Source organism: Rhinolophus sinicus, linkage group LG10, assembly GCF_036562045.2.
Source record: "Rhinolophus sinicus isolate RSC01 linkage group LG10, ASM3656204v1, whole genome shotgun sequence".
Lineage (NCBI taxonomy): Eukaryota > Metazoa > Chordata > Mammalia > Chiroptera > Rhinolophidae > Rhinolophus > Rhinolophus sinicus.
In genome coordinates, this window is record NC_133759.1 from 32,859,436 (window position 1) to 32,882,379 (window position 22,944).

The 22,944-nt window shown below is 41.4% G+C and overlaps 1 protein-coding gene across 6 annotated transcripts in view; it reads left to right on the forward strand.

Annotated features, from left to right (window-relative positions):
* The window catches only part of TMEM108 (transmembrane protein 108), a 258,828-nt gene that overhangs the window by 116,895 nt on the left and 118,989 nt on the right, over positions 1-22,944 (forward strand). For 3 of the 6 annotated variants that reach the window (XM_019725922.2, XM_074312849.1, XM_019725925.2), the window contains one exon: positions 6,325-6,410. In XM_019725922.2, the coding sequence (XP_019581481.2) occupies positions 6,371-6,410 (40 nt within the window). In that variant the 5' untranslated portion in view covers positions 6,325-6,370. The remainder of the gene's footprint in view (positions 1-6,324; positions 6,411-22,944) is intronic. The other 3 variants (XM_019725923.2, XM_074312850.1, XM_074312851.1) reach the window with 1 other exon arrangement.

Genomic DNA, 22,944 nt, shown 5'->3' on the forward strand with positions numbered 1-22,944 from the left:
CTGAATATCAATTGGTTCCTTCTGTTTTCGCAGTCCTCTTTATCCCCAAATAACCAAAAATGGCATGTCTGTACACCATTAGCTTCGCAAAAAAGGAGAGATACATACAATGTACCAAGCACCCAGTAGGGGCTTTACTTCATTTAATTCTCTCAGCAATCCTCTGATTTAGGTGTCAGCCCCATGTATAGGTGATCTATCTAAAGATCTTTTATCAGAAATCAGTGGCAGAAAAGATTTGTATTTCTAAACAAAATAAAAAATGTTCTTCCATTTATGCAGCCAGGAAAAAATAAAATGTTGCTAGCTATCCTTTTTGCCTTTATTTTCAGGAAGCTCCAAGGGAAATGTCCCTTCGCATCTGATGGTAAAATTAATCCCCACTTTCCTCCACGTAATTTTGGATCCTCTTTCTGATGTCATTAATGTACTTTGATATGTTAATAATTCTATTGTACAAGGTGCCTCTAGTAGTAAGCCTCATCAGATCCTTTTGAAGGAAGACAAAGGTATAAATTATAAAAACCTTAAAGTTAAATTTATACCCCTAAGTGGAATTTCTAAATCCAATTTAAATGAAACACTGGATTTAACAAAAGGGGCTTTGGGGGGAGTAGCCCAAAAGCCTTTGGTTCATGTCTAGCTTAAGAGAAACAACCTTAAGAGAGTTGGTGAGCTCTGGCTTGATGAGTCATTATCATGCCTTCTGCTCTTTGGCAATAGTTGCTAATTGGCCCTGAGCACTTACTGTGTGCCAGGCACTGGGGCAAGTGCTTTGTATGCATTGTCTCAGTTTTTGCAGCAAGCAGATTAAGTCCCGTTCTTACCCCTTTTACAAATAAGGAATCCAAAGATCAGAGAAGTCAAGAAACTGTCTCGAGATCTTGCAATTTGATCTTGAGCAAAGTCCTTGACTTCTTGGTGTCTCTGTCCCCACCTGTCAAATGGAGGAGTTTGCTCCTTTCCAAACTTCTTCTCAGGCCTGTGATGTTAGTTGATAATGTCAACTCTCCCATTCCCCTCCCCCCTCATTATTTTCCTGGAGGTCACCCTAAGGTATGTTGGCCACCAGGTGAATCAGATCGTCCCTTATCCTAGAGAGATGTAGAGCCATTGTTCTGTTTTGATCAAGTTCTGCTATTGGCCTGGATTATTGGTCATCTTCATTTCTGCCTCACAAGGTATTTTAAAGCTCAACTCAAATACCGTTGGTTCTCATTATTCATGGTTGTTCTATATAGTTGTTTTGAGCACTTAGTGAATACTGAACCATTGCTCCTAGGGGAAATGCAAGGTTAGTTTAGGTTCCTATGAGCCTCTGGTCACATTTTTGTCAACTGATCAATATTTAACCTTGTTTCATGTGTTTCTCTTTAAAGATACCTTATTTAATATGTATTGTTGATTCATTAACTTTGAACTCCAGGCCAACTGCACTGTGACTCATGCCTGCACAAAGCTTATCAAAGATATATATTTTGGCTGTACGGCCTATCACTGCCTTCTTGCACTTAGGAACACTAGACAGCACTTCAGCACTATGCTTGGGGGCCATTTCAAACAGATAGCAAGGAAAAAAACCCACAAAAATGCTGAAAACATGTCATTGAGGAACATGGAGAAAGGACACTTGTTCTCAGTTTGAGAACTGAAACAGGAAGACAGATTCTTGCCTTGTTTGACCTCAGGTGGGGACACGGCCCCCTGGGCAACTCAAATTTTTCACTACTTCACACATCTGCAAGATTGCTAAAGCATCATGAGTACTGATTTGGGGATTACAAATAAGTTTTAAGTACATTAACTCTTTGCTTGTTGTAAGTTGAACATTTTTTTCCAGTTTTTCATTTGTATTTTTACTTAATTTTTATTTTTTACTGTGTAATTTTTTATGTAATAGAGTTTATCTTTTTCTTATTGCCTCAAATTTTTATTCACAGTTAGCAAAGCTTCTCTACTTCCGAGTAATAGAAGAATATACCCATGTTTTCTTCTAGTACTTGTATGCTCTACTTTTTTTACATTTAAATATCTGGTCCATTTGGAACTTAATGCTGATAGGTAGTATTTAGAATGAGCACAGTTATCTTTTTTCATATTACTCTGCCATTCTCTCAGTATTTATTTAAAAGTTCATTGTTTTGCCCACTGACTGGGTATGCTGCCTTCATCATATCCGAAGCTTCCATATAAAATTGGATCTATTCATGTGTCAATATCAAATTGTTTTCATTATGGAGGATTTAGAGTGTGTTTTAATGTCTGGTAGGGCTGGTAGCTCTGTCACCCTCTAACCCCACCTCGCTGGGAGATTTTTTGGTTTTATTTTCCAGGGCATTTCTGGCTATTCTTCCTTATACTCTAGGAACTTGTCATTTCAAGTCAGTTTGCATATCAAATATTAGAGCTTTTTGTTTGGCTCTTTATTACTTTTTCCTTGCTACATGGACATTTCTAATTGGACCATTTTCAGTGGTCTATGAAAGAGAAATTTCCTCCTGAGTCAATGGAATGGATATAAGTATCCCATTTAAGCCACTGGGAGAGGCAGGATTCCATTAGGCTTGCTCTCTGTAAGGAATGAGTTGTTTGGGTTACTTGCACCCCTTGTTTCTTCTCAGCTAATAATCAGTGAAGTCCCCACCTGTGCCACTGTCTCTGCATGTTTGGTTAAATGTTTTCATCATTCGCTTTTATTCAGCCTTTTGGCTGTAAAACTCCATGCTTTCTTCAGATTTCATTGCAAAAATTAGTTATCTTTGGAGCTCCTACATTATGAGGAACCAGATACCATTATTTCCTACTATACAGTTAAAAATAGGCTTTTGATGGAATCGCATGGTGGCTTACCATCCACCCAAAGCAGTACAATTGACTCAAGTGACTCGGCCATTATTGCAACAGGGAGAGCTGTTAGTTCACAACATGAATACACAAAACTCAGTCATTTTCATATAGAGGCAATTAGAAAATATAATGGAAAACAAATTCCATCACAGTGGCAAAAAATACAAAACTCCACAGAAGGACCTAAATAAAGATGAGTTTGAAATAAGTGCTAGGCCCTACGGTACTTGTAGTCGGGATAGCCCTGTGTAGCTCACGATCCCAGTATCTCAGATTTATGGGCTCAGTTGTTCCTTCACATGTGAATAAACCGGCTTGAGTCCATGTTTTGTGGACAGTCTGGCCATTTCTCAAACATCTCTAAGCACTTCCAGAGATGATTGAGGGGCGTATGTTCCTCTTGATCAATGTAGACTACAGCTATTTCTCTGCTCTCCTGTACTTGATCATTCATTCATTCATTCGTTTATTCACTGTGCACTTATTGAGTACTTAGCATAGCCTAAGCACTCCATAGATGCCCACTAATCATTACTTACGGCTCCGGTGGTTCCTCTGTTCCTGGGCACCCTTGACTTGAGACACGGTGCCTGCTCTTCCATTGCCCAGCTGAGCGCCCGCAGTACAAGGCTGGTCTGTGTAAGACTTTTGCTGAGGTTTTCAGGATACTTGTGGTGGCTAAGTATTGTGGAGGAGAAGGAAGACAGATGTATGTAAGTACAAACAGCATAGAAAAGAAGCAATGAAAAATTAAATATTACACATCTTAAAGTTTATGGGTCATCCCCTGTGGAGAATTTCTCACTTTATCCTTTATTCTTAGCTCTCCCCTGCTGCTATCTTTTGGAGTCGCCTCTTTCTGTTTCTCAACATTTCTTATTTGTCATCTCAGCCTCTCTGATTTCTGGATCACTTAACCCCTCTTAGCCTTTGGGAACTCAAACCTGTTATTTTATAATGGAGACTAATTTAACTATCTTTCTCCCCATCTTACTCATCCAGATGCTACTCAGCGGGGGGGTCTTCCGGTTTTCCTAACCAAAGAAATCATTGAGCTAATATCCCACCCCCCCCAACCCCCAAAAAGGATATTTCTCACTCTCTAAAAAGAGTTTTTCTTATCGCTAGAGCTACAATCTAAAATACTTATTTTCCTCCTCACCACACTTGGATTTGGAAGAGATCACGTCTCTCCCAAATTAATAAAACAAGTAGAAGATAATTCCAACTACAATCCCAATGATTATTTTTCTGGAATTTAATAAAATGAACTCAAAATTAATTTGGGGGAGAAAACAAGCTCAAAGAACAAGACAAACCTTAAAAAGAAAAGTAAAAATGAAGGACTAATTCTACCAAGAGTAATTTAAGCAACACTTATTGTTACAGTGGAAGCAAACAGAGAAGTAAAACACAATACAAAGTCCAGAAACAGATCTAAAGGAAATAAAAAATACCAGAAGAAAATACAGTCAATTATTTGTGTCATCGTGGACTAAGGAAGGCCTTTATAACCATGGTAATGTGTGTGTGTGTGTGTGTGTGTGTGTGTGCACGTGTATGTATCATTCTTACAAAAACAAACAAACAAACAAAAAAAAACCCAGCATGCTTTACAACATGAATGAACCTTGAAAACATGCTAAGTGAAAGAGCCAGACACAAAAAAACATGTATTGTATGATTCTGTTTTTGGGAAATGCACAGAAGAGGCAACTCCATAGATTAGTAGTTGCCAGGGACTGGGGAGAAGGGATAATGGGAAATGGCTGCTCGTGAACATGGGAGTTTCTTTTCAGAGTGATGAAAATATTCTGGAATTAGGTACTGGTATTGGTTGCCCAACTTTCCAATACATTTACAACCACTCAATTATATATTTTAAAGGCTGAATTTTATGATACATGAATTATAGCTCGATAAAAAAAAATTAAAGATAAATCGGTTCCACTTTGAGTATCATGAGGAAACAAAAACCAGCATGCCAGTAGAGAATGGTTAAAGAATATGTTCAAGAATAAAGTATTCAGTGACACCTGTTAAAGATGGTAGGGCAGACTTAATTCTGGACCATCTAGATAGAGGGACCCCTGCAGTGGGATTTTACAGTGGGGGAGAGAAATTGGGCTCAAATCCTAATACAGCCTTGGCAAGTAAGAATTTAGCAAGGGGCAGGGTTGGAGGTCATTGGATGGAGTATTACTATAAAGAAACAGCAGGAGGGTTCTGGCTAACCTGACCTCTCAGGATTCTTCCTGAAGACAGGCCAGGGGAGCCATCACCTGCGGGTGGTGGAGGATGAGGGACCTGATCAGATAGTGAGGGTGGAGGGTTCTGGTTAAATGAATTAGCAGGGTTCTTGCTAAAACTAGGTTTTACAGGGAAGTGCACAGAAGGACCCAGGAAGAAGGTTCAGGACCCTGATAAAAAATCTTTGTCAAATGTAAATTTAAAATGTTTTAAAGACAAATGATTAACAAACATATAAAATATAAATTAAAGCAATGAGATGGAATATTTGCCTGTTTACTTGGCAAAGGTTGAAAGAAATGATAAATTTTCATCATTGGGTAGATTGTAATCTACATACTGGTATCGATGAAGGTCGATTTGGCAATATACCGTAACGGGGGTGCCAAAACAATGTATACACGTGACTTGTATTCATCTTTTGTTATCGGTATATATTGAGTATCACAATTTCAATACAGTCTTTTCCTTTCTTAAAATGTGGCTAATTCTTTTGGCACCCTCTGTATTTTAAAGCCATAAATTGTGTCCTGGTGATTCCATTTCTAGGAATTGATCTTAAAGACTGTGTACCATTGGAAAGAAAGTAACAAAGTAATAGTCACAATACAGGGAGATGTTTCTGCTGCTCGGGAGAAAAATTAGAATGTATAATACATAAAATGAGACAGACCCATAGAAGTGCACACATGAAAGGCTGGGGATAGGTAATTTGTGTTTTCTTGTGTATTCTTATCTGTATTTTCAGTTTAGTTATGTTTTCCAAATATTCTGTACTAGACGTATCTTATAATCAGAAACGAATAGAAAAGTTGTTTGATATAATATAATTCCAGTGTAGTGAAGTTTTTGGGGTTGTTTGGTGACATTGTAGTGGAAATGAGATTAGAAATTTATTTCTCCTGTTTCAAAACTAGAGACTCAAGGGAGATTAATTGAAAGCCCTCAAAAGTTCCAAAGCCAGATTCTTACTCTCTATCTAGTTACCAGTATAAGTTTCTTTCAGTGGTGTGCATAGTTTCAGGATTTGATCAATTGATTAATTGGAAGTTGTACAACATAGACTGTTGTAAATGAAACTGTGGTGTATCCATTCCCAGAATTTTCCCCTTCACAATCGGGTATTTGAGGCTTTACAACCAGGATTCTGCTGAGTGGAGTTCCTTCTGATTATGAACTTGAATTATGTTCCCCAGATGTAACAATTTTTTTCTCCCAATTTCCTAGACAGAATCATGAATAAACTGGAGGATAAGAAGGACCAGATGATACCATGAAGAGAAGTTTACAGGCCCTCTATTGCCAACTGTTAAGTAAGTTGATATTTAGATTTCTTCTTTCCTAGAATATACCAATGTCATTGTTTTTCCAGTGCCAAAAACTTACACACTTTCTAGGGGAAGACCAGGGTTTGGTCAATGAGACTGGACAGTCAATTTTCCCTCTGCTTTGTCTAGGTACTTAAAATATCAAGCATTAAGTTATTCTATTGCCATGGGTATCAGCTGTAATGTAGACTCTTATAATAATTCTAAATGTTCATGTTAATCATGGTTAATTCAAGAATGAGTGTCAAAAACATTATGGCTGTTGTTTTTGTGGCAGAATAAAGGATATTCCTGTGTGACCATCTGTAGAGTTTATTCATGTGGAGAGGGAATCGTAGGCTGTGTTTTGTGGATTTTGTCACATACAACCTGTAACCATTTAGTGTTCTCACAGCATTTGGCTTAGAATGTTTTGCAAAGTTATGCATGTTCTTAAATAATGAATGGGAAAAATATGGTTTCTTTACATTCGGTGATAGAATGAAGAGTGTTTCATTATGACTGTCTGCATGTTGCTTATGTGTTTTGAGGATTTGCCACGAAGTGCCAGTGGCCGCTTAGTTAAGCCTGTATCGCCTTTGGGACTGGAATTGTTAATGAACGAATGTAAAAACCAATGGCAGTTGGTGAGTTTGATGTCAGATTGACTCGCTTGGGACAACAGGCATTGCCCACTGCCAGTCAAACAAAAGCCATTGAGTTAGGAAAACTTGAAGTCCATTGTGTTTGTCTAGTTCTTGCTGAGGTAAATAGAGGACCTGTCTTTTCTAGGCTGAGTGGCTCCTTATTAGCTTTTGCCAAGGAAATAACATGAAAAGAGATTGAGATGCAAATCAGTTGGCCCTTAGAATTTAGCAATTCAGGTTATATTGCACCCCCAGTGCAAAGCACTTTATCTACAGACAGCATTCTGGTTGTTATTTTAATTGACTCATTTCTGCTACTGAATTCTAATCCCAGAAACACAGACCACGTCAGCCTGTTTTCAGCCTAGTGGAACTTTGCCAAGAGTTACAGGGATTCTCTCATGTTCTTTTTCTATGTATTCTATGGGACTGTGGATTTGTTGTGGCCTTTCTTTTTTTTTTAAATGATAAGCTTGCTTGTTAGAGAAAAGGCTTTACAGATTGAAGAAGCAATGTCATCAAGGAATGATTAACTCTACCTTGATGGGTGAGGGGATATTTGAAAGATAAATAAAATTACACACACACACACACATACACATACTGCCTCAAGAAGGGGAGGCAGCCTTTGCAGGCAGAAGAAACAAGAAATGCAAAAGAGCATATGGATTTGGGAGGCAGCAAAATGTTCAAGTTCACTGATGCTGATTATATGCCCCTAAATTTGCATAATATTAGGTTGGTGCAAAAGAAATTGCGGTTTAAAAGGTTAAAAATAATTGCAAAAACTGCAGTTACTTTTGCACCAAGCTAATAATGTAAGGTCAAATATTATTTGAAAGGCATCAGATAAGTATATTCTATGGTTCAGAGCCAAGTCTTATGCGATAACAAGAGCCCTACTTCCCAGTGGAGCATATGTGAAAGCTGAAGGGTTTTTCCTCAAAGATTGTCTAAATAGCTGCAGAAATCTACTTGGTCTTGACACTTTCATTGCAAGTTTGCCTAGAAATGCAGGCAACCAGCAGTTTCCTGCTGGTTAGGAGGAAGGTAGATAGTGACCTTTGATAAACCATCCTAATGAGTAGCTACCCGAGTGTGGGCTGGGGGCCAGCTTTGTACAGAGCTGGGAGGGTGCAGCTCTTGGGCACCAGGTCAATTAGTCTGACTCCAAAGCATGGTTTTTCACAAGTTCACTGAGATGAAGGGCTGTTATTTATAGCATTTTTAACTTCTCACAAGAGCAGTTGGATACATAGGAAAAGCACAGATAACTTAAACTCTGACGTGCCTACACACGCATACACACAAAACAGCTCGGGTATGTCATTGGGCCACCAGTTACTGAGTCATGCCTGGGTTAACGTTGTCCACACACAGAAGGTTTTTTCAGGGTCTAAAACAGGCTTGAGAACTACAGATTCAATATGAAGTTAATATGTTACTTCACGTAATTCAGCAAACTAATGTTTTGAATTTGGGGGAGAAAACCTGATAAAGAGTGTTCTGGTTATCTTTTGTTGTGTAACAAACCACGTCAAAACTTTGTAGCTGAAAGCAACAACAGTCGTTTAGTTTGCTCACGAATCAATTTAGCAGAGGTTGGCAGAGACTCTGCTCCAATGTCTGGGATCCAGGCCGGAATAACTCTAACAGTTGGAGGCTGGAACAGCTGGGAAGGGCCCGACATCTTTTTTCCCTGAGGCCTTTTCACAGGACAAAGTGGGGCTTCCCGCAGCATCATAGCCTCAGGGTTGTCAGACTTCTTACCTGGCAGCTCTTGGCTACGAGGCCAGGGCAAAACCTCCAAGCTTCTTATGACTTAGGCTTAGAAGTCCCAGGATAATACTTCAGTTCCATTGTATTAGCCAAGGAAGTCACGAAGTCCAACCCTGATTTAAGGGGAGAGGGATTGGACTCCTCCTCTCAAAGGGCAGAATAGTAAGAACTTGAGGTCATCTTTAATCTTTACTCTACCACAGAGAATATGTTTAATAATAAAAAAGAAAACAAACCAACCAAGCAGTTACCTCCTAGTGGACATGAGCCAGTTCATAAGACAGTGTAATCATCAGAGAAGCTACACCCTCTTGAGTGTCTATTGTGTTCACAGACGTCTGCCGATCAGTGTAGCTGCATCATCTCATGAATTTCAGAGGTACATGCTTCAAGGTGAAGTGTTACCAGTGAGTAAATTAAGAACTGGCCCAGGGTGACTAGGCAGTGAGTGATAGAATTGGAATTCACACCCAGATCTCTGACCTATTTTTTCATGCCTGCTTTTTCATCCTGCCTGACACCACCACGTGTAGGAAAAATCAGTGTGTCCACTTTGCTGTCCCTATGGCTAGACACAGGTGGTTCTAACCTGTGACCAGTAAGGTGTGCATCTTATTAGTGATGTCAGGTGAGGCTAAAAAAAGAAAAAAATACAGTCTCCCTCTGGATCACCGCAACAGTCATTGGGGCTGTGTGTCCCTGATAGGGGCTAAGGGATGCAATCTTTGGCAGGCAGGGCAATTGAAGTTTTAATATTTTACTTTTATTGTAACTGACTGTCTCTGCCTTTGTTCTATTGCTGGGCTCCATTCCACAATGCAGTACTGAATGTCTCATCCTACCAGCTTTAGGCCTTTGGAAAGGTTTAACACACTTTATATGATACCTTGGAACAACCAGAAGCTTGAGGATGAGGGTGGTGGTGGAAACCTTCATGGTTATCTAAAAACCAAATGCTGCATTCGTTTTTCTTTTTTAGACCTAAGTAAGAAAGTAGATGTGAAGCTAGTGCTAAGAGTACCTGGGTTTCTGAGCTGCAGACCAGTGTTCAAATCCTAGCCCTACCACTTACTAGGTGGCTTACATTCAATAAGTTACTTAACCTCCATGTGCCTCATATGTAAAATTGGATATTACCACCCACTACATAAGATGGTACTGAGTGAGATATCATGGAGTATAGAAGACCTACAACAAATGCCAGTTCTGTCATTGTGCCTTCTGTCTGTAAGCGAGGGGTACAACCTAACCAGGAACTCTACTATAATTAACATTCGCACGGGACTTTTTGGTTCACCCAACATGTTCATAGAAGTTGATCCTCACACCTTACAAAGCAAGTGCAACGTTAATTATTATTGATCCCATTCTACAGAAAAGGGAGTTGACATGATCAAGGCTGCCTTTCCCAGGCCATGTCACAATCTTTTTCACAAAAGTAATAATGGAAAGTAAGGGGCCTCATCACAAACCTTTAAGAACATGACACTGCTGGGAAGGCGCTGAGTCCCAAGTGAGCAGATTTGGTCTTTGCCTGGGTACTGTGTGCTGGAAATTGTGTGTGTTACTTCATTGTTAAGAAGACTAAGCCAGTTAGTAATGAGCTTATGAAAATAAGAAGTTTCTATATACCAATATCCATTCCAATCAAAGTTGTTTGGCTACTTACTCAGCTAAAGGAGTGGTTAGGCATAGTAAGTTAAGTGTTTGCTCTACACCCAGGCGTTTGTATTTCTTACTTAAATTGAGCTCAGTATTATTGTTGGTATATCTCGCTTGCTTTTCCGTCCTCTGCATACACTGGACTTTGTTGACGACACAAAGTAACCCTTTGCTCACCCCAAAGAACTGTCCATAGGCTCCTGTCTTACTCAGAAGGAGGAAGAGAAAGAGAACTCCTGGTGTGGATTTGGGCCCCTACCCTGTAGAATTCAGAAGGAAAAAGATACCATGTTTTCTGCTCTCTTTACTAAGGGCATAGGGAATTGTGTCCTGGTCTTAGACTTGAATTATATGTGTGTGTGCACTCACGCACACATACTCCAAAATCCATATTACCCACTTTTCTAGACTTTTCCAGGAGTAGTGAGAAGCTAATTGAGTGTGGAGTTCATTTTTGATGGGATGATCTGTTTCTCATCTGATCTCTGGGACTGAGCAGAAGCCCCTAAAAATACTGTAAGGTGAGCAAACTGCCTTTGGTGCCTTTTCAGCTCTAACTGACCCTCTCACCAGCCAGCTATCCAGTGACTTTATTCTTCTCTCCAGTCACATCCTAAACTAGAAATATCCATATAAGTAATGTCTCCCACAAGGATTAGTATTTTCCCTCTCTCGTTCCTTCATACTTATCTTTACCCCATAGTAGACCCAAAATCCCCACCATGGTACCTACCCACGTGCGTCGTCCTACAGTGGTCCATGATGAGAAGTTCTCATGTGTTCCATGAAGATGTAAAGCAATCTGACTAAGGTGTGCTTCATTGGTGAAGGAGAGTTAAGGAGCTTCTCCATAATGCAAGGATATTTGCGTTTTTTTAAAGAAATCAATTTTACCTTCTCCTTCTTAAGGCAAATGCTATTCTGATATCGTTTAAAATGGTATTAAATATAGCGGTTTAAACAGGTAAGCTTCCCAAGGCCTCTCTATTTGTCTGGATCTTCTTCTCTTTCATGCCCCCCACTCCACACACACCCCACTTTCCTCGGTGGGTGCCCACAGTGTGCTCCAGCCACCACAACTGACATTGCATCCCCCACAAAATATGTAGCCTGGGTATGCATTTACCTGTTTTCCTGTCTTCTCGCTCCTTGAGCGTGGGCGCTCTATTCCATTCGTTCCCTATCTGCACTCCAATCTAGAGCTTGAAGCATGGCAGGACTCAATATAGGCTTCATGTAATTACCATATTTCATCCGATCTAAGAGTTCATTAATTGTAGGATAAGTTATTATTTTATAAACCACTGAAAAAGGAAAACAGGGCTGCATAAACTATAAAAGTATCACACACCATCAATTCCATGTTACAGTGTGGAAGCACGTGTATGGGAAAAATGAAGAATTATTAGGGTGGATTATGGCTAATTGGGTTACATAATCCCTGGGTTTCTGCCACTACGTTGTCCTTTAGGACCAAGTCTCAGCAAACGCATCTGTATTCCAGCTCCCACCCCAGGGAGGCCCAGGGTGACAAAGGAAGTTCCCTTTGGAAGCTGGAGAGAGATCAGAGTAGTGGGTCGTCACTCACTGAAGTTGGCTCATGTATTCTGTCTTCATGGTTTGTTTCTCCTGATAAGTGAGAGGAAGTTTTCCCTGAGGTGAAGGGGAAAGAATTGATACAAATCGTAACTGACGTGGTTTTTAGGCCCAAACAAGTGTTAACTCTAGAAATGTAGGTTCTTTTAGATGTTACAGGCATTCATAAAGATTTTGCATTGTGTGTGGGTGTGAAACGAAGGATCTTTATTTCCTCCTCCTCTTCTGCCATTGAAGGTGTCTTCCCTTGCCTTGTACACTGCCTGGCCATAACCTCCATAGAGCGAGACAGTGTGGCAGCCATGGTTAAGGTCTAAGATTCTGGATTAAGATCGCTTGGGTTCCAATCCTGGGTTACCACAAATTATTTTCCATGTGATTATTACCCCTTTCCATAGAAAACATCCTAATTGAGCAGGCCTCCACTGCTGAAAAGCTGTGGGACTGTCTGTCACCACCCCATGCAAACCTATCACTTCTGAGTCTATTAAGAAGAGGAAATAAAGGATCATGTTCCATTTAGTAGCAGAGAGCAGTTCATCAGCCTTTAGTTCTCTCGCACTAACCCCAGTGGCTATAAGAATGGTAATGACACGTTGGTCTTCAGTCAGCATTATGGAAATGGAGGCATCCATTTCATTGACACTGCAATTCGGTATTTTAGACTGGATTACTCTGATTGGCTTTCGTCAGTGTTTCTCAAACCTACCTGCACATTAAATTATCCAGGGGAGTTTTTAACAAATCCCCTTTCCTGGCCAGACCCCACCCTCGATCAGTTAAATCAGAATGAGGGTGGGAAGTGTGGAGCCTGCGCATCAGGTAATTCTAATGTGCAACCAGAGTTGAGAATCACTGGCTTAGAGCAGTGGTTTTAAAGTTAATCTTCCAACAGAATCACCTTGTTTAAACACAGATTGCTGGGCCCTACCCCCAGAGTTTCTGATTCAGTACACATGGGATGGGCACAATCATTTGCATTTCTAAATTTCCAGTGATGCTAAAGCTTTAGTCCAGGGATCACACTTTGGGAATCACTGTCTTAAACTTATGAAGGACTATTTTGGAGCAAGAGGTGCTTTCAGCTTTCCTGAATCACTTGAGCTGCCTGATGGTAAAGTGGATCTTGGAACAAAACCGGGGTGAGTTAGGAAGAAGAAAGATTTCAGAGAAGGAATCAGCAGAATCACATTGTTGTAGGGTTAGGAACTGTTAGAACTTGGGCTTTCGTGTTACTCTTCAAGATACACTGGAAGTTTTTATTCTGTTTTAAGATGAGAAGGGCATAAGGGATGGACTAGCCAGAGTTAAAAAGCAAAGGGAAAACACAAGAGTGGACCTTGGCTCTGTTCATTGCAGTGGGCTCATTTTAGAACTTGATATTATAGGACTATGTCTTCCTCAACTTATGCTGGATAATTCTTTTGCAAATCAAGAATTTGAGGCTGGGTTATTTTTTCATTAAGAAAAGATTTGCAAATGTTCTCTAGGGAGAACAGGTTTCTTTGATTCTGAAGGATAAGTCATTCACACAGAAAAATTGAGGAAGTAACACTTTCAAATGTGACAGTAACCTAAGGAGTTTTGGCCTACTGGTTCCTTAAAGGTGTCATGTTGATTTATTATAATATCTTATACATTTTAAGTTGTAATTTTTTAATTTGCATAGGTCAACAACTCTTATGCTGACTAAACAAACCTTAATAAGACTTTCATATTGTAAGCAGTGCCAGTGAAGATTGAGAAATAAAATATTTTAAAGAATCTCTATTTTGTGACTTTCAGGTACATTCCACTACATGGCTGGCAGGAATGAAGGTGAAGGAAGTCATGCTCACACTCAGGAAAGCTATTGACTAATGCAAATTTAAATGTTAAGTCTTAATGATTAAATTCAAATTTCTATATGAAAGTACTTTTGCTAAAACATGTGGTGGGAGAGAGCATAGAATTTGGATTTTAACGATGCACTTTGAGCTCCTTTTTCTTCTCTTGGTAGTTATGTGACTTTGCACAGAGTACTTAACCTCCCAGAGCTGCCTCATTTTCCTTGTAATATCTACCTTGAGGATTGCTGTGAAAGATAAATGAGAAGGGTATAAAAACATCTCGTAAGTTGGAAAATTCCTTCTAAACATGGGTTGTTGTTTCACTACTGTCCTTACGTAAATAACTTAATTATTTCTTTTGTTGTTAAATTGTACTATGGTTTGCAAATCCTGCTTTAAAATTAAAAAAAGAAAAGAAATATGAAAGTCTAGTATGTCCTCACCCAAATTCCAATTCAATAGAACCCTCATTAATGCACATAAACCTCATCCAAGGGGGCTATTCTAACAGGGGTGTTTCCAGCTTAGTAGGATCTGGTAAAATTTTGCAAGATTGTTCTGCATAAGAGTAGTTTGTACAAAATTTTTTAAATGAAGAAGGATTTTTTTTTGGTAACTTCATGTTGGCTTTCTAATAAAACTTGTCTGGAAGTTTTCTGAAACATTTAATCATTGCCTTTACAAATAGGGTGGACATGAGATTCTTCAGGCTAGAATCCAAGAAGCTCCCAAAACCTAAGACACATTGCCTTTGCAGTGTCTTCTTTTATATCGCCCTCTTCTATTCACGCATCCCCCTTCCTTTCCTTTGCGTCGTTTCCATCAGCAGCCTCTCTCTCTTTTCTTTGCTCTTCCCCCTCGGAAGTTTTTGAGCCTTTTTCTTCCAAGAGATAAATCCTTCATCTGCTGCATATGTCCAAACAGTTCCTCACAAGTGAATCCCTTGCCTTTGTTTTGGCTGCGTTCAGAGTACCACTCAGGGTAGTCTGAGCTACGGCCAGTCTTGTTACTCGTTTCCTTCTGAGCATCTTCATCAGTTTCTACATCTGTAAAACATAGTCATTTCCTATGGTTGCCATAACAAAGCGTCACAGACTCAGTGGTTTAAAACAACAGAATTTGTTTTCTCTCACAGTTCTGGAGGCCAGATGTCTAAAATCAAGGTGTCAGCAGTGCCACAGTCCCTCCAAAGGCTACAAGGGAGAATCCTTTCTTGACTCTTCCATTCTGGTGACTTCAAGATGCTCCCTGGCTTGTGGCTACATCACTCCAAACTCTGCTTCTGTCTTCACATGGCCTTACCCTCTTTTCCTTGTTTCTCTCCTCTGTGTGTCTCTTATAAGGACACTTGTCATTGGATTTAGGGCTCACCTGGATAATCCAGCATGATCTCATCTCATGATCTTTAACTTAATTACATCTGCAAGGGCACACAGTCTTCAAATGAGGTCATATTTGCAGGTCTCAGGGTTAGGATGTAGACATAACTTTTGAGGGACCACCATTCAACTGACTATAGCATGATATTTCTGTGCTTCATAGAGTGGCCAATGTAAGTATACCCAGCACTTAGCACAGTGCCCAGTTCAGAATAGGTGCTCAGTAAGTGGTGGTGTGGGTCAAGAAGTGAGTAGGAGATGAAGAAATGGAACTATTGAGTTTATACAGCTTTTCGGAGAAGTTTTACAAGAAAGTGAGGGCAAAAGAGGGTTGTAGCTGGTGGTGAACACAGGACTGAAAGTTTCAAAACACAGCGATTTGAGCTGGTATAAAAGTTCCCAGGAAGGGTTTGCAGGCACTGAGTGCTGTGGGCTGTGGGCTTCAGAAGATAGGAGTTCCCCATTGATGATGAGCCTCCACAGCAGGAACAGCTCTCAGAGCGATTTCTGTGCCCATATGCAGTTGGTGCACAGGGTGTGTTTCCTGACCTTGCCAGTGAGTGCCAGTGCTGGGTACGTAATTGTGCCATGTTTGATAAAAAGAGGCCAGAATGAGATTTATTTCCCTGAACTGTGATCAGTGAGTCTGGTTACCACTAGCATGAGCGCTTTAATGATTTCCCTGACACGTTCTCTCAAAGTCAGGCACCTGTCTCCCTGCGGGGCAGAGCCCAGGCTCCAGGCTCCAGTTATAGGGTCTGCTCATTATAAGGGGCTCAAGCGAGAGCCCGGAGCCCTCTGCGATGCAAAGATACTAGTTTACTTTTAAGTCCCCTGTTCCATGAAGAAATGAGAGTGTGACCACTTTCCCCAAAAGGCAAATAAGAAAAGGTCAAGGAGTCATCCAGATTGGGGGGCCAGTATCGTTCCCCAAATACCTGCTAGGTCATTACCCAGCATCCCTTATTGCAGCAGGAGATGAGTGAGACGGGAGGGTTGGAAGCTCTAGAGTGGGGCACTTGAGCAGAGGTGGTAATTATTACAAGTCCAGCTGCTGGCCTGGAGGTCATTATGAGGCATGGACAGCCCCCCGAGTTTAGGAAGTGCCAGCTTGGAAGGAAGCCTGAGTGGCTGGGCAGCTTTCTTGTCTGAATGCGTGGGATTGCATGTAGGCAGCTCTCAGCTTGGCATAGGAGAAGCCCTGAGGGTGGAAAAAGGAGGCTCAGACAAACATGGTCTTATTATGTCATTGGTATGTTATTCTTATTTTGACCAGTGGTAAGTGCAAACTAATTGAGCTAAAAAATAAAACATAATACTTATTTAAATAGCTTAGCTATAGAAATCCCATATGGGAAAAGTGTCTCATCTTTCACCCAAAAGTCAGTCTGCTATTGTCAGGACATTCCGTTTCTATTTTGGTGAGTGTCTTCAGTCGGGCTCCCTGGAAGCGGACCTTGAGCCCTGGGACAGAGTCCTGAGAAGCGAGGTGTTAGGAAGCGGTCCCAGGGAAACCACAGGAGCATGGCGTGGGCCTGGAAAGGGGAGACCCAGCAAGGACGCAGTGTCAAGCAGAGTCCTTCAGAGGCTGACCTGGGCTTCGTCTCTCTTGTGAGCTCTGGTAAGAGTACAGGTCACACCTTGAATTTTCCTCATCACAGGTGACAGAGTCGTATTTCTGGATCTTTGGGTCACTGGACGTGCCAAGCACTGTTTAAGCACTTTAAATTAGTGACTATTATCATGGTGAATACATTTGACACATGTAAATCATTTGGAGCAGTGGTTTGTTACTCTCATCACCATCATCATCTTCCCCTACTCCTCCCATTTCTCTGGACTTAAAGTAAAACCTCATCTCTCTTCTGTTCCTAAGACCTTGTTCTCATTCTCATGGATCACATTACAAATACAACTATTGCATCTCTCTCCTTTCCCCACCAGTCACCCGCCTAATTCTCATTCTTTGAGAACCAGTCTGGAGTTCTGTCTGAGGGCTGGAGGTGGCCAGTGAAGGGCTGATCATGAAGCCATTTGTCATGTGGTCCCTTGGTTAGAGATGTAATTGAAATCTCCCCCCACCTGCCAGATGTGGTCCCATGGGCTTCTTTTGTTCATTATTAAATTGTAGTGACAAATGAGTATGACCAGATATTTTATTCTTTCCCTGGAGATCTTATAGATGTGATCTCATTGGAAATGTTTTTCCATAGGTGGAACTTTGGCAGTCGTTCCCAATCTGAGAATCTAGATTTCCCCAATCAATGGACACTTCAAAAATACAAAGTTCTGAAAATTAGAAAATTAATAATGGACTTCTGAGGGAGTTGCAGTATAATTATAAAGGTCTCTGTGCAGTCTCTGTGCAGGACACCTCTTCGTTCTTGTGAGGAAGCTGGTCCAAGTTTTAGAGAAAAACATTGTGTGTGTGCACCAGGGAATTTAGAAGCTTATCCTGTGATGCTTTGTGAGGATGAGTTGGCTAAAAGTCAAATAATTTCATTTTCTTGGAAAAAAACAAAAGAGGCATCAGATTGCTAAACTTTAAAAGAGAGTAAGGGGGGATGGGGCATGGGGGTGGGAGATGAGGGTAAGGGGGATCAAATATATGGTGATGGAAGGAGAACTGACTCTGGGTGGTGAACACACAATGGGATTTATAGATGATGAAATACAGAATTGTACACCTGAAATCTATGTAATTTTACTAACAATTGTCACCCCAATAAATTAAAAAAAAGAAAAAGAGAGATGAAAGGTCAGGATATTTCGATTTGCTTCCTCTTTCTTTCATTTTCCAGGACAGGATTTTTATTCCTTAGAATGTATGGAAGTCATAAAATCATACACTTTCAGAGCTAAAAGGAAGATCCTTTAGTAATCACCACCCATTTAACAGATGAAGAAACTGATGCAATCGTCAGAGGATAAGTGACTTGTCCAAGATCCTAGCCTGGTTGATGTGATAGCAGAGGCTCATGCTCCGGTCACACTGATTTCCTTTCCCTTCCTCAAGTATTCCAACGTATTTCTTGCGTGGGGCCTCTGACCTTGGGGCATTCCCTTCTGACCGGGTGGGGCTGCTCTCTGCTGTCCAGAACACAGACCAATGACCTCCCAGCAGCTCCCTCACCACTCGGTCCCTCTCCATCACACTGTCCTAGTTTAAGTTCTACAAAGCACACCAAGTTCTCTGATGTTTTCCTTTGCTCTTTATTTTTTATCATCTTCATCTCCTTTTGGAATGCCATCTAAGAGCCAACAAGCTGTATTCCCAGCCTAGAACAGTGCCCGGCACATGGAAGACCCTCCCCGCCAAAAAAACATGGTGTAAATGTGGAATGAACTGGACAGAGGAACAATGGGAAGGTTTCTTGGTTGGTCCTATTGTCAGGTGACACTCCATGTAGAGAGTATTAGAATTGTGGTCTAGATCAGCACTGTTTGATAGACATGGAACGTAAGCCACAATTTTAGAATTTTTAGTAGCCACATTAGAGAAAGTAAAATAGGTGAAATTAATTTTAATTATTTAACCCAATATATCCCAGACATTATGATTTCATCTTGTAATCAATATTTAAAAAATTGTTAGTGAGGTATTTTGCTTTCTTTTTTTCGTACCAGCTCTTTGAAATCCTGTGTATAATTTGCACTTATAAAGCGCATCTCAATTTGGACACTGAATTTATGTCAGAAATACTTGATTGGCATTTAGAGTTCACAAAATTTACAGTCAAAAAATTAGATTCACACACTTAAATTTTTTCTAATAATTCAGTTCATTACCTGTTTTTAAGTTTAAATTAGTTAAAATTAAGTAAAATTTTAACATTGAGTTCCTCAGTCATGCTAGCAACATTTCAAGTGCTCACGCCACACGGGGCTAGTGCTGTTCAGGTCTACGCTGGTGGCACCGGACTGTGGTTTTGAAGTTCCCCTGCCTTTCCTGCCCTGCATCAGCCCTGCGGTATGGAGCCTGGTGTATGGGGCCCGTAGAGACAGAACACAGGGCCTTATGCCGATAACTGCCTGAGCCTCTCGCCCAATTTCTTGGCCATCATGTTAAGAGCCAGGAGTCGGTGAATCCTCTTAAGACTTTGAGAATAAAATTGTTCCATTATGGTTTGTTTTAGAAGCAGGACAAGGTCAGGATTCTCACACGTGTGGTTCAGACTTGAACACAAACCGTGGTGCACACGTGGGTGCTTCTCTCCGTGACATCAGGCTCACGGAGCCCCCAGGGATTGGAAAACGCAGAGAGAATGACATGGAGCAGAGGGCCTGACCCAGAGCAGCCCTGCTCGCTCAGGTGGCTGCAATGAGCGAGTGCGTGTCATGCACGCATCCTATGGAGGCACCAAGAATTTCTCTGTACAGGAGGCTTTTTGTCTCAGATCCTTTGCAAGGCCCTGACCTAAGGAGCATCGTTCCTCGGAAGAGTGTTTTAAACTCCTCACCCTTCTGTGTGCCACCTCATCCTTATTCTGTTTCGGCCCTGGCCTGCCAGTGCTGCATCTCCCGCAGTTACCAGGGGCACACGTGTTGTTTCTCACAGTTTTCCTCTACTTTTCCAGGAGGTCTCATAGTGCTGTGAGCTAATTCTACCAGCAACTCCAAAGGAGACTATTTCATGGTGTGCACACCACTTGGGAAAAGAACAAGGGTCACTGTTATACTCTGAAACATCGGATGTCACAGGCTTCTGTCATGGCTCTAAGTTAATTACCAAGTGACAGTTCTTATCTGCTAAGAACATTAGCAGAGTCACTTTAATTGAGATATCCAGGGTACAGATGCCCAACATAGCCAAGGTGCCTGACAAGTAGACAAAGCTAAAGTTTGTCATGGGGAAAACTCTCTCAAATAAATTCCTCAATCACAAACAATTTGCAAGTAGAGCTCTTCCCATATGAACAAGCTATCAAGAATGAAATCCTTAGGAGACATCCCTCCTTTAAATCCCTCTCGACAAGCCCTGGGTAGACCATGTGGTATACCCTTCTGTTTTCACTATCTTTCAATTGACTTTAATAAGGAACCTACTATGTGCCAGGCCTTATGCGAGGTACTGGGAATGAAAAGACATGAGTCCTTCCCTCCAAGAGCTCCCAGGCTGGTGGAGAGAAAGGCTTCACACAGAGAACCAGAGCACAAATGTGGTTCATCATAACCCTTTATCAGACAGTGCGCCTGCTACATGTACGGCTCTGTGGAGAATTCTAGAGGTACAAAGAGATATAAAGCATAGTCTCTGTCTCTGGAAGCTTACAGTATAATCATGAAGACAGGTACAGAAGAGGAAAACAATACCGTATATTATAGGATATAGTAAGAGGCCGCAGGTCACGCCGTGTTCTTAAATCCAATAATCTACTAAGAAGTAATGAAGATGACGTTTGATCCAACTTCTGATTCCTCTTTGTACTTTTTAATTGGTTCCAAACTAGAAGAGAGGCAATGATTAGTCCCCATAACCAGCACTACAACCAAAGGAGACTGATGAAAATAAACCTATTATACTTCATCTAAAGTGTTTTCCCATCTGTAATGCTATTTAGTCATCCTGACACCACTGCGGTTAGGCAGCATTTTCATCACCATAGAACCATGAAGGAAATGGAAACCCGAATAAGCCAAGTGTCGTGCCTTCCCTCCTTGGAGCCAGGTCTTCTTATTCCAAGTCCAGTGTCTTTTCCAGAATCCCACAGCCTCCCATATTTTACCTAAGTCACAGTCTTTGTTTTTGGAAAACGATGTGACCCACTCAGGATAGTTGTGCCATCTGATTTTGCGTTTCTCCTTGTAGTTTTTTTCAACGTTAGTCAGTGAACTCCTCCAGCCTTTCCCTTGCAATGTGCCTCCTCTTGTTTTAGCAGCTTTGGTGGTTGGTCTTTTTGTCCTCCCCACCCTCCACCCCCTGCGTCTGTTTAAAGAAATAAAACAAACAGTAGCAGTCTAGAGGGTTTGGCTCCCAAGTCAGATATTGGCTGGGGAGTATTTGGGAAAAGAAATATTGCAACCCATTAAGGCAATGGGCCATTCCTTTCATAAGCCGATGAATCTGTATTTCACTTAGCCTCATTATTTTTTAGCTAGCAAGCTCTGGTTATGCCATCCTTATGGCTATATTTTTAGAAGTCTTAGATTATTATAGCAACTGTGAAAAAAGGATGGAAAAAGAAATCTGGCTCCCAGTATATATCCCGCTTGTTTCTTGAATCAAATGTGTCTTCATCTAGCCCTCAAAGGATGCTGTACCCACCCCTGCTGCTGATTGAAAGCTGCTACCCTTGTGTGGTTGCTGACGAGACAACCAGGTGATGAGAGATGTTTCAGGATGCTGGCAGCTCTCCTCCTCATCCAGTTGTTTATTCTGGGTACCAGCTAGGAGGGCAGAGGCGGTAAAGGGCAGATAAGAAGCGTGGATAACTGTGACATCTCCTTCACCATGCCAAGTGAGACATTAACAATTTGTATTGAGTCTGATATTCTAGTCATGGCACTTAAGCCTCGTTCAAGCTGATGTGACAAGAGGAAGAAATGGTAATGGGACAGCCCCACTGTGCATTGGAGGAATTCGGGAAGTAAAGAAATACGGCAAACTGTTGGGCTGTATCAGTGCAGCACAAGGCAGGGAATGTTCGCCCTTAAACTGCTTCTCTCCCACTATGGTTAATTAAAAAAAGCTTTGAAGGAGTTGTAGAGGAAAGGGGAATACTCTGAGCATGAAGGATGTACACTGAGATTATACTGCCACCTTCTGGGTCCTCTAGCAGCTATCCCGCCCCTACATGCCGCACTGTTCTCTCTGAGGGTTCACCTGCTGTCTCCTCCCCAACCCCGCCTCCACCTTCTGCCTTTGTTTCTCCCCTGGCACTCCAAGTTCCTGTGGGCCTTAGAGCCCTGCCATACATCTGTCTCAGGATTGCCTACTGAGCACCCATCAGTGTCTGCCCTTAGGGAACTGGATTTTATTTTCCGTAAGTCTTCAGCCCTGAGGGCCTGCCCTCAACAGACCGGTCACCCAGGGCTGTGCTAGGGAAGCTGACTTGGCCTGGAGTCTTCGGGTTTTGCCTGAGCTCTCGTTACCTGTGCAGATGAGGACCAGAGTTATTACACATCCCACTGGACTTCCCAAGTCGTCGACAGCAACCCCGTTTGTCTCCGGTTAGTGTTCTCCAGCGCCTCCTCCTGCCCAGTCTTGGTTCTTCTTTCACATCATCGCTGGTTCATTGCTGAGGGGCCACTATGCTTTCCTGCCAGCCTGTCCAACGTAGCTCATTTTCCTTCAATATTTACGGTATGTCAAGAGAAAGAAAAGCAAGATATGGTCATGGGACCAGTGAAAAAATATGTTCTGCGTTCTATTTTGTTTTCCCAGGAGGATGACAGAGTCCAGTGAGGGAATCCAAAAGAGAGGTGATAAAAATATTTTGAAGAAGCCTTGGATCCCAGAGTAACACAAAATTTGAAGAAATGCAGATAAAGGAGTACAAGGAATTAGAAAGGGGTCATAGCTGAGTCCAGAGTTATTATAAAGATAAGAGGAAATGAGATCAGGGTGGTGGAAGGCCAGGGAAAGAGATGAGAAAGAGGAAGAACAATGGGAGACAGAAAATTAGAGTAGAGAGGATGGAGAATTTTT